The sequence below is a fragment of the Primulina eburnea genome, chromosome 2 (genome assembly GCF_022965805.1).
Source record: "Primulina eburnea isolate SZY01 chromosome 2, ASM2296580v1, whole genome shotgun sequence".
Classification (NCBI taxonomy): domain Eukaryota; kingdom Viridiplantae; phylum Streptophyta; class Magnoliopsida; order Lamiales; family Gesneriaceae; genus Primulina; species Primulina eburnea.
In genome coordinates, this window is record NC_133102.1 from 45440352 (window position 1) to 45452945 (window position 12594).

At 35.2% G+C, this 12594-nt stretch overlaps 3 protein-coding genes across 3 annotated transcripts; 1 reads left to right on the forward strand and 2 right to left on the reverse strand.

Annotated features, from left to right (window-relative positions):
• Positions 1 to 246: 246 nt before the first annotated feature.
• On the forward strand, positions 247 to 3079 carry LOC140823645 (14-3-3 protein 4-like). Its single transcript, XM_073185090.1, has 5 exons — positions 247 to 386; positions 1014 to 1526; positions 1617 to 1739; positions 2461 to 2577; positions 2815 to 3079. The coding sequence occupies exons 2-5, from the start codon at positions 1041 to 1043 to the stop codon at positions 2875 to 2877; spliced, it is 789 nt and encodes a 262-aa protein (XP_073041191.1). The 5' UTR covers positions 247 to 386; positions 1014 to 1040; the 3' UTR covers positions 2878 to 3079.
• Positions 3080 to 3679: 600 nt separating this feature from the next.
• Positions 3680 to 7208, reverse strand: LOC140823647 (RHOMBOID-like protein 9, chloroplastic). The gene is made up of 8 exons (XM_073185091.1): positions 7044 to 7208; positions 6270 to 6339; positions 5768 to 6146; positions 5338 to 5509; positions 5086 to 5251; positions 4645 to 4815; positions 4267 to 4420; positions 3680 to 4052 (listed from the first exon to the last, which is right to left on the reverse strand). The coding sequence occupies exons 3-8, from the start codon at positions 5964 to 5966 to the stop codon at positions 4021 to 4023; spliced, it is 894 nt and encodes a 297-aa protein (XP_073041192.1). The 5' UTR covers positions 5967 to 6146; positions 6270 to 6339; positions 7044 to 7208; the 3' UTR covers positions 3680 to 4020.
• A 1498-nt stretch (positions 7209 to 8706) lies between these two features.
• On the reverse strand, positions 8707 to 9914 carry LOC140823648 (allene oxide cyclase, chloroplastic-like). The gene is made up of 3 exons (XM_073185092.1): positions 9615 to 9914; positions 9387 to 9514; positions 8707 to 9295 (listed from the first exon to the last, which is right to left on the reverse strand). Exons 1-3 carry the CDS (start codon positions 9835 to 9837, stop codon positions 8894 to 8896), a joined length of 753 nt encoding a protein of 250 aa, XP_073041193.1. The 5' UTR covers positions 9838 to 9914; the 3' UTR covers positions 8707 to 8893.
• Between the last annotated feature and the right edge of the window lie 2680 nt (positions 9915 to 12594).

A 12594-nucleotide genomic window follows, 5' to 3' on the forward strand; every position in this document is an offset into this window, starting at 1 on the left:
TTTACATTAGATATTTTTAATATTAATATATTTGCAAATGTTTGTCTGAAAATTGTTTCTTCAATCTCATATTTTGACGTAGCTAATATCAAATCATTGTATTTTAAAATAATTTAATTAATTTCGTCATTGATGAGGATTGTTATTGAAATGCCGAAAAAGGGCTTTGACTGGTCAATTGCCAGCATGTCGCCATCACTGGCATGACTCCAAATAGCGAACTCCCGTCGACCCACACGTGTCGTCCTCTCATTGACATACGGTTCCTTCCCTTGATTATTTTATTTAAACCTCGTAATTTTTTCACGACTCTTGTAGATTCTTCAGTCGCCACTCGCCAGTGCCCTTTCCAGGAACACAATTTTCTCAACCCAAGATCCAAAGAGGTATGTTCCTCTTTTTATGCTTATCTATTTTATTATAGTTGATTTGGATTTATGTTGTGAGTTTCTCGTCGATTGTCTGTTTCGGATACGAGGATTTGAACTTTCTCTCCATGATATGTTTTGTGCTGATGCTTTTGCCGTATTTATGTTGTTTATTGGTTTATTAGAGTTTAAAGGAACAAAATTTAAGGGGTATTGTGAATTTGGCGGTGATTTGGATTTGTTTCATCGAATGATTTTATTTTATTTTGTTGGGTAATAATCTGGAAAAAGGTGGTGGAGCTTTTTTAAGAAATGAAGTATGTGTGCAAAGAAAGTATTTTTGGATTATATATTATTGTAGCCTTAAATATTTATGTAAATTGAGGCATTTTAAAATCATGGTTATAACTTATACCTTTGCCTCCTTGGGGGGTTTGTCTACACATTGTGATAAGCACTGTTTTGGGGTTTGGAATATTACATTGTGGGTTGAACCTGAAATTTACCAATGGTTAACTTTTTACCAGTATTTTATGACATAAAGCATGAACCAACTTCTTAACGCTTAACTATCCATAAGATCGCCTTGGAACTGTTCTTTTTTATTTATAATTTATAATGTTACACTTCCTGGAATTTGCACAGGTTTGAATTCAATTTATCACGCAAAACATGTCTCCAGCTGATTCATCGCGCGAGGAAAATGTGTACATGGCCAAGTTGGCCGAACAAGCGGAGCGGTATGAGGAAATGGTCGAGTTCATGGAGAAGGTTACAAGGACAGCCGGCACCGATGAGCTGACTGTGGAAGAAAGAAACCTCCTCTCTGTGGCATACAAGAATGTGATTGGTGCCAGGAGGGCTTCACGGAGGATAATCTCTTCCATTGAGCAGAAGGAAGAGAGTCGGGGAAATGAGGATCATGTGAATACCATTAAAGAATACCGGGGTAAGATTGAGGCAGAACTCAGCAAAATTTGTGATGGAATTTTGAACCTTCTCGAGACCCATCTCGTTCCTGCTGCTGGTTCTGCTGAATCCAAGGTGTTTTATTTAAAAATGAAGGGTGATTATCATCGGTATTTGGCTGAGTTCAAGACTGGGACCGAGAGAAAAGAAGCTGCTGAGAGTACTCTGCTGGCCTACAAATCTGCTCAGGCTAGTAGCATTAATACGCTGATGGCTTTGTGCTTATGGAGTTTTTTGTGACGACGCCTTTTGAGTTCTCTTTTTCCCTTTGTCGTACAGGATATTGCATTGGCTGAATTGGCTCCCACTCACCCAATCAGACTTGGACTTGCACTTAACTTCTCCGTTTTCTATTATGAAATCCTTACTAAACCAGATCGCGCCTGCAACCTTGCTAAACAGGTAATCAAGATAGTCTCTGTTCCCTACCATTCTTTTTCTGGCTTATAGAAGATGATTGATCCTAATTCTCGCAGCATAGAGGAAAAATACTGTCTATTATTAGAGATTCATCGAGGAAATGGTTGCCTACAAGGCATATCCAATGCTACTTTTAATGGATAAAACAGTTGAATTGGAGCTTATGGTCCCATTCACTATTTTTCTCCCCTTTTCTTTCTGCATTGTGTTGAAATTTGATCCTTCTTGGATTTATCATGTGTAACTTGAAAAGTTTTATTTTAATTGGCTATTGAGCATTTTTAAAAATTGTATGGTTTTATTTTCCCCCTAATTTCTAATTCATATCAATTATGCCATCCTCGTGTTGTTTTTTGCTCGATATGATACTGCCATTATTAATTTAAACCCAACGATTCAGTGTTAAAAATATCTAATGATTCCGAACTTCGTAGTGGCTGTTTTGATTTCATAACCTTTACCATAATGTCCAATAGTTTCTTTTGAAGTTTGATCTAATTGACTCTATAGTCGCTTCTACTAGATAATACTGTTTTTCGCGAAAGAAATATTATAAGCGTGTAAACAGTATTTTCCCATCAGTTTCTTTCTTGTTTTCTTGTTTTATTGTGGTTGTTCAACTGTGTTCCTTCTGTTTCCATTGAAGACCAATTGCATGTCCATTTTATTGTTCACTGATGGATATTGTGATCCTCTTTTTCAGGCTTTTGATGAAGCTATTGCCGAACTAGATACATTGGGTGAGGAATCATACAAGGACAGCACATTGATCATGCAACTTCTGCGAGACAATCTAACTCTTTGGACTTCTGATATCACGGTATCTCCCTCACCTTTAAATATCGTGTGTTGTATATTTATTTTCCATATAATGCTTTGCAATCTCTTTCTAGATACAGTGAATCCTCTATGGATTGTTAAACCACTTTATGCACACGTGTATTACGGACTGGGGCTGAAAATCCATCCTTATTCATACCATTTGATACCCTTATCTTATAAATTTATTACTTGCTGCATGTTCATGAATCAGTGTGTTTATTTTATTGGGTTTTAGGATGATGCTGGGGATGAGATCAATGAAGCTTCGAAACGGGAATCTGGTGATGGTCAACGGTGAGGAGTTTGTATCGTAGATTTGGGCTCTTCTTTTTCTTGTTCTAGCTTAGAATTCGTTCTGTTGTAGTGAGACCTGATGGACATGGTTTGCAAAGTATTGTTGGTTCTTATGGTTTGAATCTTGATTGGAAAATATGGTTGCTGATTGTTGATTAATGTTTTATGTCCATGAGCTGTGATATGTTCGAATGTTGCTTTTGTTTTGTTTGCCTCTTGTAATCTAAGTTGGCTGTTGCGTCAAACAACACATATGGAGTTATTAGAAGAACAAGGAATTCTGAGGATTTGAAATTTATCTATAAGCTTCTCTGATATCCCAAGCACAGGGTACAATGTGGATGACCAGACCCATGTTTTAAACTATCTCTTGTAGTCATTCGATACATACATTGATATTTTGTTAAAAAAATTCATTTTTTTTTTAAAAAATATCAATTATTTCGATCATCCAACTTGAAATAACCGATTTTAAATTGATTCCACTTATAATTTGGTTTCCAAGAAAAAAATCATTTTGTTTTATAAGTGAAATGCTATAATCGATTTTGAAAATTCTATTCAACGAAGTCATTTAAACCAATTGTCCACCCTAGCCATCTCCAAACTTTAAGCCAAACCACCATTTCTCGGTTTCTTTATGGGGAACATATAACGTTGAATTGTTGCTAAGCCTCGGTGAACATCTGACAGTATAACTAGAAATTTCTGATTTATGGCCCTGATAGAAGTATATAATACACCAGCATCATTGACAAGTTCTATTGCTCACCTCAGACAAGAAAAAAGTAGTAGAAGATCAAAATAAGTGAAATAAGAAGCTAGTATTGCAGGGTAAAAAAGCACAGTCAAGTAGAGAGCAGATATACATATATTTTTATTAATATAACTACAAGATTACCTATACACAGTATCTACACTTGCATTCAGCAGTAAAATCTTGGTTGTTTGTATCTTTACTCTATCAAATCGAGTGGAGGTTCGATGATGAAAAGCAGAGAGCTCAGCAGCAACATGAAAACGGAGAAATACATGAGTGATTTGCAAGGATCGGCATACCGGCGAATGAGTATCATCCCATCTTCTTCACCAGTTCCTGATGATGCATCCTTCACTTGTAAACTAGGACAAGTCACGTAACCATATGCTATACCTGTAAACACTGCTGCGAAATGTGCCCTGTAAACCAAATTAAATGATAACTTAATCCGTTATGCATAACGTAAAGCATTTATATGCTTGATAAGAAGAGTTTTTGCAATCAGCACTTCTCTTCTTCCGACTTCACAAACAATTTATAGTTATTTTCCTCAACGAAGTTGAGCCTGTGTGAACTCACACGCTACAAAAGTAATATGTCCAATAAATCCCTGAGGGAAAGAGTCGGGCTTACCAGTCATCAATAGGACCAAAACTGCTGACAACAAAGCAAAGAGCTGTAAAAATAATGGCTTTACGAAACATTCTTTCGAAAAATCTCTTGCAATGAGATCTTTGTTTTGAACTTGATAAATAAGCCAAGCTCCGATCAAAGCAAACCCAGGTCCCTGAACAAGAACAGTCGCATTGGAGTTTACATAAGGTTTGATGGAAACAATAAGAGCAAATATGATTAACCCCTTCTCCTTACCATGATGTCTATTCATGGAAGCTACATTGAATTTGAAGCTGATTTAAATATTTGGGGGACTAATATTAAGTGGAAGTAACAGCGATCAGTTAATCACCACTAATTTGAAACAATTAAACGATGCAGTAAGTACTAGCATACCGTCCCACCAACAGTTGGAGATGGCGTGTGCAGGAAGCTGATCAGATTTCCAGAAATTCCTCCAAGAAGATATATTAAGAGACAAGTAAATGAGCCATATTGTCGAGATACTTCAAGCCCAAAAGTGAAGAGAACCCAGCTACTTAGAGCTATATGAAAGATTCCAGAGTGCTGAAAGTAGCCAAAATATTAATTTCTAAACAAAAATTGGAACCATTTACGGTCATTTAGAAATCTCAAGAACTCAGACTCCGCAAAACCAACCAAAACTTTCTCAGTACTTGCTTCCAAAAACAAAACATTCTAATGAGAGGAAGTTTGGATTCTTTGAAGCTTCTATAAAAATAATTAGCCAATCACAAGTTTATTTTACTTCTCATACGAAACAGAGTGCTAAACTAATAACAGTATTGAAGAACGAACCAATCATCGATCTTGTAACAGAAATATTGGTGTCACTAGCCTCCACCATTCTCCCGTTAAAATCAAGTTATTAACTTTTGCTCCATAAACCGAGGGGATAGAAAATAGAGCAAATTCAGAGTTTTTCACTGGAGTGGCTATCTCGAACAGAAGAACCGCTATATTTATAGAAGCCAATACACCTCTGCGACATAAGCAAAAGTCAAATGAGAATTCAGATGGCCTTGCCTTAAAACAAACTCATATAATGAAGAAGGGAATATATATTACATTAAGTAGAAATCCGAGGCATGGTCTGCTGAATATCTGTCGCCCTTAGCATCATCAGATTTCAATTCCACAAAACTTTTCAGTGATAAATCCCTTCGAATTCCTGCAGCATTCTCAGCATCAGTGCTTAATGACGCCTCTAAATTTTCCACAATGATCTCCGGTTCTTCATCTGAGGGAAAGGGGTTGTTATCAAATAGATTAACATTTTCAGTCAACAGGGGCACACCCAGGATATTTGGGGAGATTGAAACATGAGTTTTTAGAAAATATAATCATAAGATTTTAATATTTGTGAAGGACTGCCCTTTTACACCCCCGACCCACCCCACCATTGAGTCCACTAAGGACAGTCTAATTAATTCTATGAAAGCATCAACTAATTATCATGCCATCCAAAACAGTAATATAGGCAGATTAAACTTATTACCACTTTTGACTTTGGTGAGATAATTCTCAAGTGACTTGAGACCATTTCGAAATATGAGCTTATCACTTCTATCAACTGCTTCTGTCCTCTGCTTCTCAATTTTCGAAGAAAGAGACTTGGCATCGGCATGAAGCTTCCCGAGATAAGTATTCAAAGACTTCATATGTTTCTCAGTCGTGCTCGATGCCTTCACAATCATGCATAAATTCCGACTCTGGAAATTTGAAGAACCAGTGTGATGACTAATGTCTTTGTGCTTTCCGAGCAAAAAAAGATGCTTCAAGAAAGGTCTGCTGTGGTATTGATCCAGATTCCAGCATTCTCATGTTTCCTTTTATAGGTGGAATGATGGGATAAGAATTTGTGTTCTCTCTCCTGCCTGAACCATTTGGTATTTAATCAAAACTCCCATATATTTGGTGAAAGAAATAAAATTATGAACTAATAAGCCTTGTTCAAGTCTGAAAATTATGAACTAATAAGCCTTGTTCAAGTCTGCGACCTTTTACAATCAAAGGAGTATTGACCGTGTGGAACAGTTTATGGCTGCTAGTAATTGCCATCAGGTATAACTGAAAAAACAACAATAAGTAACATTAGTTCTTAGTCAGCTCACATGCAGTGTATGCTATGATTAAAACATCATACCATAGTTTTTAACATTAAAAACAAAAGGTTTTACAACATAACCAATGTTCACTAAAGCAAGAAATCTACTCATTGCACGAAATTGTAACTACAAGTGTAGCGTTTCCCACATCGGTTTAACCACGAAAAACTATAGTGACTAATAAGCTTAAAATACTCTCCCAACTAAACAGGCAGGGAATTTTGGTACTTGAATCAAAACAGCATGTCATTGATCGATAATATACATCGTGTTAACATCACATGCTGAACAGATTTGCAATATACTCTACGCTGAGCTGAGTAAAAACCATCTAGAACGGTGGCGGAGGCTTCGGTTTTGCTAAACAACGGGCAACGTTACTTACACCGTTTCTGTTTCACAAACAACATATTAGAATGGCTAATGAGCGTGAGGATTCTACCAGAAGTCTAGTTTGTGGGTTTAATACATACTCTAGCTCTTACAGTTCTATTCCACTTCCCTCCATAAACGGTGACATAAAAAGAATTCATTCAAACATTACATCAAACAGTTTATCGTCCCCACATACATTCTCCACTCGAGAAAAAAGTTCAGCTCCTAAACCACGCAAGAAAGTGTAAACAAACCCATTTCACACGGATATTCACGAGCAAATCCTCGTACCTTAATCTACTGACACTTGGCAAAACAAGTGCGTGTTTTCCAGATGCTCGCAGGGTCCGGAGATCGGGAGATTGCGCTTCCATTAATGAAGTTTCGTAGGTAACTGGAACTGACTTCATTGATCGCATCTAAGTACCGACCTGTACTTCGATGCTGGCCAGTAGTTATGCTGCGGAAGAGTCCAGAAGAAAATTTGTACCTTATCCTCGTTGTCCCAATGATACCTAGCCACGTGTACATGTCAGATACCGACCACAAATTTTACTCTTATCATATATTTCTTTTAAAATGAAAATTATCAAAACATAAATTAAACATACAATATTTGTTATTTTATCCATATTTATACACAAATTTATTGAAAATCATAAATTTTAAATTTGATTTTTAATTTTTTAATAAAATTATCTATATTAAAAAAAAAATTGACTATATAAATACGCATTACATAATAAAAAAATTTATCTTACATGCAGGCAATGTGTGTATGAGCACTAGTAATAATAATAATTCACCCATCAGTTCTACTCATGTGTATTCGAGTTGAGGAAATATGTGATTATTTGGTCAATAGTTATGAGTTCGATTCTTTATATAAGTACTTTCTCAACTGAACTTGTTGCAAAAAGTTTATCGAATATGATTTACTTGAATACGATGATTTGCATGCTGAAAAAACAATAAAACGATTTATATCATTAGAAAAAGTAATAATAAAAATAATTCACCTATGAGCACTGGTAATAATAATAACTCACCCACCAGTGCCCTTCTGTTTATTCGAGTTGATGAAATATGTAATTATTTGGTCAATAGTCATGAGTTCGATTCTTCATATCAGTACTTTCCCAACTGAACTTGTTGCAAAAAGTTTATCGAATATGATTTACTCGAATATGATGATTTGCAAGCTGAAAAAACAAGAAACTGATTTATATCATCATAAAAAAATAATAATAAAAATAATTCACCCACTAACATTTACCAACTTTATTGTAAAAAAAGATTAAATAAAAAATCTAATAGAAAAGAATTAGAAATCCATTTCACACAAGTCATCATCGACCGCCTTTTGGCAAGAAACACGTTATGCCAATGTTGAGGCATAAAATATTTTGCTTTGTCTTTCTATCTCTTTTCTTTTCTTTTCTTTTTCTTCTTTTTTCTATTTTGGGTCTTGTGGTTGGGCTGACAAATTGTTAATCTCCCAATAAAAATCAAAGTTTCCAAAAATCTATAAAAGTCACATAGGGTTTGGTCATCTGAATTTATGCATAATTTTAGTGGATTAACCTACATCTTATGGTAGGAATGGTAAAACTCGATTTATCTTGCCTAAGGTCTCAATTTTGAGTCAATCCAATAACTTCTTCGTCATGATTCGACTATATTCGATTCGACTCGAGATTATTTTCTATAGTATTATTTTATTTTCTAATTAATCAGCACGGTCATGAATTATACTATCTTTTTTTTAGTGCGACAACATTTAGGATAATTAAAATAATTCTTCAAAAATTACTGAACATTTATTCTTTTTACAATTGTTTGTATTTTTAATGTAAAATATGTATTTTTACAAAATTAATAAAAAAAATAGATTATAATAAGAAAATTTGTATTTTTAAAATGTAAATAATATGTTTTTTAAAAATTATAAAAATGAGATTATAATGATAAGGATAATATATATTTTTTTGAGTTGAAAATAATAATTATGTTTGAAGATAATAAAACATACACCACTAATAATTTAAATAATTAATATCATCACTCATCAAACAATCAATTTGGTACGGGGAAAAAGTTTATTCCACAGCCAAACACGCCCTACACTCCCACACTCCCCTCTAATCACTGAAATTCGGAACAGTAGAGCCCGGCTCACAAGCTTTAGCAGCGGCGGTCGGTTCCACTTCAGGCGACGGAGGCACCGCCTCCCCCATCAACTCCGCCGGGAGATCAGGTATGCCCTTCAAGTGGAAAGTGTAGAACAGCTTGAAAGGATACACGAGCTGTTGGAGCTTCACCTGTCCGTACACCCCCTCAAACACGCCGGAGCCGCCGGTGACGGCGAGATACGAGTCCTCGTGAGTTAGATACGGTCCTTGCACAGATATGCTGCCGTAATCTCCGAAGTGGAAACTGTAGATTGCTTCGAAGCGAATACCGTTCTTCTCAGGCTCGTTCTTGATCAGCACGCAGATTCCGGCTGTTATCCCAGCGCGTTTCTTCAGGTCCCCTGTATACACCTGAAGAAAGAAACGAAGAAGTGATTCAGTTATTTTTGATGGGTTTGATTTGGAATTGCAGATTTGATAGTTTTCCTGTATTTTTTTTCACCTTGTTGCTGAAAGGGACGAGATCGCCGAGAGAAGTGACAGGCTTTCCGCTCAGCCGAAGAACAGCAGGGCTGCAACGGTCCCGCTCGTTGATCTCGTACACTTTCAGTTCTTGAACTTTACCAGAAACTGCAAGGAAATTAACCCAGAAAGTTGATTAATTCTCACAAAAACTACACAGTAATTTGAATTTTCCGATTTATTTTACCACAAAAGGACATGTACTTACCTGATCTTGAATCTGTTGGGTTGATCTCAGTCTGGATCTTGCATGAGAATGATCTTCTGGTGGGAACTGCTGTGAGTTTCTTGGAGATGATTAATGGATTAATGTTAGATGGGCTGAAAGAGACAAGCTTTTGGAGTGAGGAACCCGTGGCGGCGGGCGGCAGCTTGGTGGAAGATGGAAGGAGGTTGGCCTTGAGAACGGGGGAAGCCGATGAAGCTGCCATTGCTATGTCGGATCGGAGAAGTGGTGAAATTATTCAAGATTCGTATGCGAATTTGATAATTGAGCATTGATGCAACTTCGTGGATTATATATAGAAGAATACAATGACACATTTTTTATGCGTGCGAGTGCTACGGTTTGTTTGGATATTACATACGACAAATATGTTGGTTGAGTGCGTGTCATGTTCGAATTCCTGAAAAATATTTGTCGTTCATCTTGTGATAGTTTTTATTTGATTAACTCTCTTGTGATATGATTTTACGAATCTTTATATGTAAGACATGTCAATACTATCGATATTCACAATAAAAAATAATACTCTTAACATAAAAATTAATAATTTTTCATGGATGACCTAAATAAGATAGATGTCTCAAAAATACGACCCATGAGACTATCTCACACAAGTGTTTACATTTTTATTTTGTATAGTTTACGAACTACTGTATATGTACAGTAGGAGGTTATATTTTTATCCGTCGAACAGTTTGATCTGATTCATATATGCAATGAAAAATTACATTTATTTATATAAAAATTAATATTTTTTTCGGATTGAGTCAGATACATATAATAAAATTAATCTATAATACGGTCTCATGTGAATTTTTATGTTATATGAGGTTAATCTCGTGCAAATGATATTAGAAAAAAAATAATTATTATTGAATTCTACCAATGTCTTGAATGGGAAAGGATTATGAATTTCCATATATTATTATTTCAATGTATTGGGTGTGAAAGTGTGCTTGAAATGTGGGAATTATTGTGGACGGTGGAAGAACTCTTGCTTCATATGCCTAACGGCTAACAATAGCATCCTAACATGGATACATAAATAATATATTATCAAATAATTTATTATTTGACTATAATAATCAGTTGCATTTATTATATTGATTTCGTCCACACCATCATTTACATCGTTATGAATTTATTTATTTTGTGGTCAAAAGAGTGGCCTGACTACTCCCTTTTCCTCTCCATCTTTCCCACTCGTTTGGAAACGGAAATTTTCTTACTTTAAAACATATATAAAAATCAGCACTAAATTTACATGAGAACGTCTCACATGCTAATTTTATGATACATGTGTGATTCTATTTCATTGGATCCATCCATAGAACATATCCATAAGAGTAAGATCGAATCAACTCAGCCCACCCGAAGTTAAATTCATACCTCTACAAATTTAAAAATCCGTTGTGTGATATGAGTGAAATTTAGTTAGTGTTTGTAAAGAATAGGTTTCTTGTGAGACGGTCTTATGATTTTTTATCTGTGAGACGGGTCAACTCTACTAATATTCACAATAAAAAATAATACTCTTAGCATAAGAATCAATAATTTTTAATGGATAACCTAAATAAGATATCTGTCTCACAAAAAAATAAATTGTGAGACCGTCTCACAAAAGTTTTTGCTGTTTGTAAATGCGTAAAAAAATGATTATGCATTTTTCTTTTACAAAGTTTTATAACTTTTTTAAAGAAAATCTATAATATTTTTTTTAAATATTTAAATACACTATCTTAGTAAGTTCGCTTTTTTTGAATTAAAAGTCATAGTTCCGTCCATCCTAAGACGCACGTGGTCCTGGACCTTGGTCTGTGAGGCATGTGAATTCGTAAGAAGATGACCGGCCACCGGCCAAACCCATACGTGGTTGCATAAGCCCATTATTGTCATTGAGTAATGGCACACTGGGCCCTTTTTTATTGCGAACAGAGCCCAGTTAGATCTAATAATGGATCCAGTATCCAACCACAAGGGTTAACCTCTCAGGCCCAGTCGACTAAACAAATAAAAGCAATTTTGAGAATATTTATCTTACTTTCTATGTTAATTAATTAGTTTAGAACTCACATATTTCACTTATACGATTAACATCGAACTCAATTATAAATAAAACGACAGAAAAAAGTTAATTTCGAAAATTATCAATTCTAGACTTCTAGTACCTGCCTATCTCACTATTATGGATAGGAATGGCCACGGGTTGGGTTCGGGTCGGGTTTTTCAAACTCGAGACCTGAACCACCAACCATTGGATTTGTCCCATCCCGGTCCGTGAACCAAGTGGGTCCAATTCGTCAAATATTGTAGGCACATACATAATCTTGTTCCATCAAAAAAGCAAACCAACATAAGGGGAAGCCGATATCATTCCAGGGTAAAAGAGAAGTAGCATGACAGCAAAAATCATATATTCTAATTACGGACTCGAATCATGATCAAATGATTGTATCCACATGATAACTAGTCTTGTAAGAGCACATTCTAATCCTAAGCGATTCAACTTATTCAACCAAAACGATATCGATGGGTAATGACCCAATTTAATTATTTAATTCATTATTGAGACATGACCTAATTTAATTATTCAATTCATTATTGAAACTCAAATTATTCAATTCATTATTGAGGCATGACTCAATTCATTATTAATTCCTTATTGAGGTCTAAATTAATTATAAACGCTCAAGCCCGTTATATATTCCAAAAAAAAATCTAAAAATAGGAGATGATTCTCATTATTCAATAGGGAAATGATTTTATGCTTAAATTTTTAGCTCTCAATTAATATCTTTAAATTTTTTCCTAACTTGAGCGTTGGAAGTGTCTACAGTCGGACAAACACAACGTCTCTGACGTTTGTTTGTGACACATATGATAACTCACAAAGATTTATCACCTTGTGAGTTATCACCACCAACTACTTGAACTTGTTTACGAGCTAGCTAGAATATCTTTT

What these genes read in the sequence shown, in the direction of transcription:
- LOC140823648 (XM_073185092.1), bottom strand. Translation starts at nt 9,837, where the DNA reads ATGGCAGCTTCATCGGCTTCCCCCGTTCTCAAGGCCAACCTCCTTCCA. An exon ending in CCCAACAGATTCAAGATCAG is followed by an intron (nt 9,515 to 9,614) that starts GTAAGTACATGT and finishes ATTTCCTTGCAG; the next exon opens with TTTCTGGTAAAGTTCAAGAA. An exon ending in TCGTCCCTTTCAGCAACAAG is followed by an intron (nt 9,296 to 9,386) that starts GTGAAAAAAAAT and finishes TTCTTTCTTCAG; the next exon opens with GTGTATACAGGGGACCTGAA.
- LOC140823645 (XM_073185090.1), top strand. Translation starts at nt 1,041, where the DNA reads ATGTCTCCAGCTGATTCATCGCGCGAGGAAAATGTGTACATGGCCAAG. An exon ending in TGGCCTACAAATCTGCTCAG is followed by an intron (nt 1,527 to 1,616) that starts GCTAGTAGCATT and finishes TTTGTCGTACAG; the next exon opens with GATATTGCATTGGCTGAATT. An exon ending in CCTGCAACCTTGCTAAACAG is followed by an intron (nt 1,740 to 2,460) that starts GTAATCAAGATA and finishes CCTCTTTTTCAG; the next exon opens with GCTTTTGATGAAGCTATTGC.
- LOC140823647 (XM_073185091.1), bottom strand. Translation starts at nt 5,966, where the DNA reads ATGATTGTGAAGGCATCGAGCACGACTGAGAAACATATGAAGTCTTTG. An exon ending in GCCTCGGATTTCTACTTAAT is followed by an intron (nt 5,252 to 5,337) that starts GTAATATATATT and finishes CTTATGTCGCAG; the next exon opens with AGGTGTATTGGCTTCTATAA. An exon ending in TTTGGTCCTATTGATGACTG is followed by an intron (nt 4,053 to 4,266) that starts GTAAGCCCGACT and finishes TTTGGTTTACAG; the next exon opens with GGCACATTTCGCAGCAGTGT.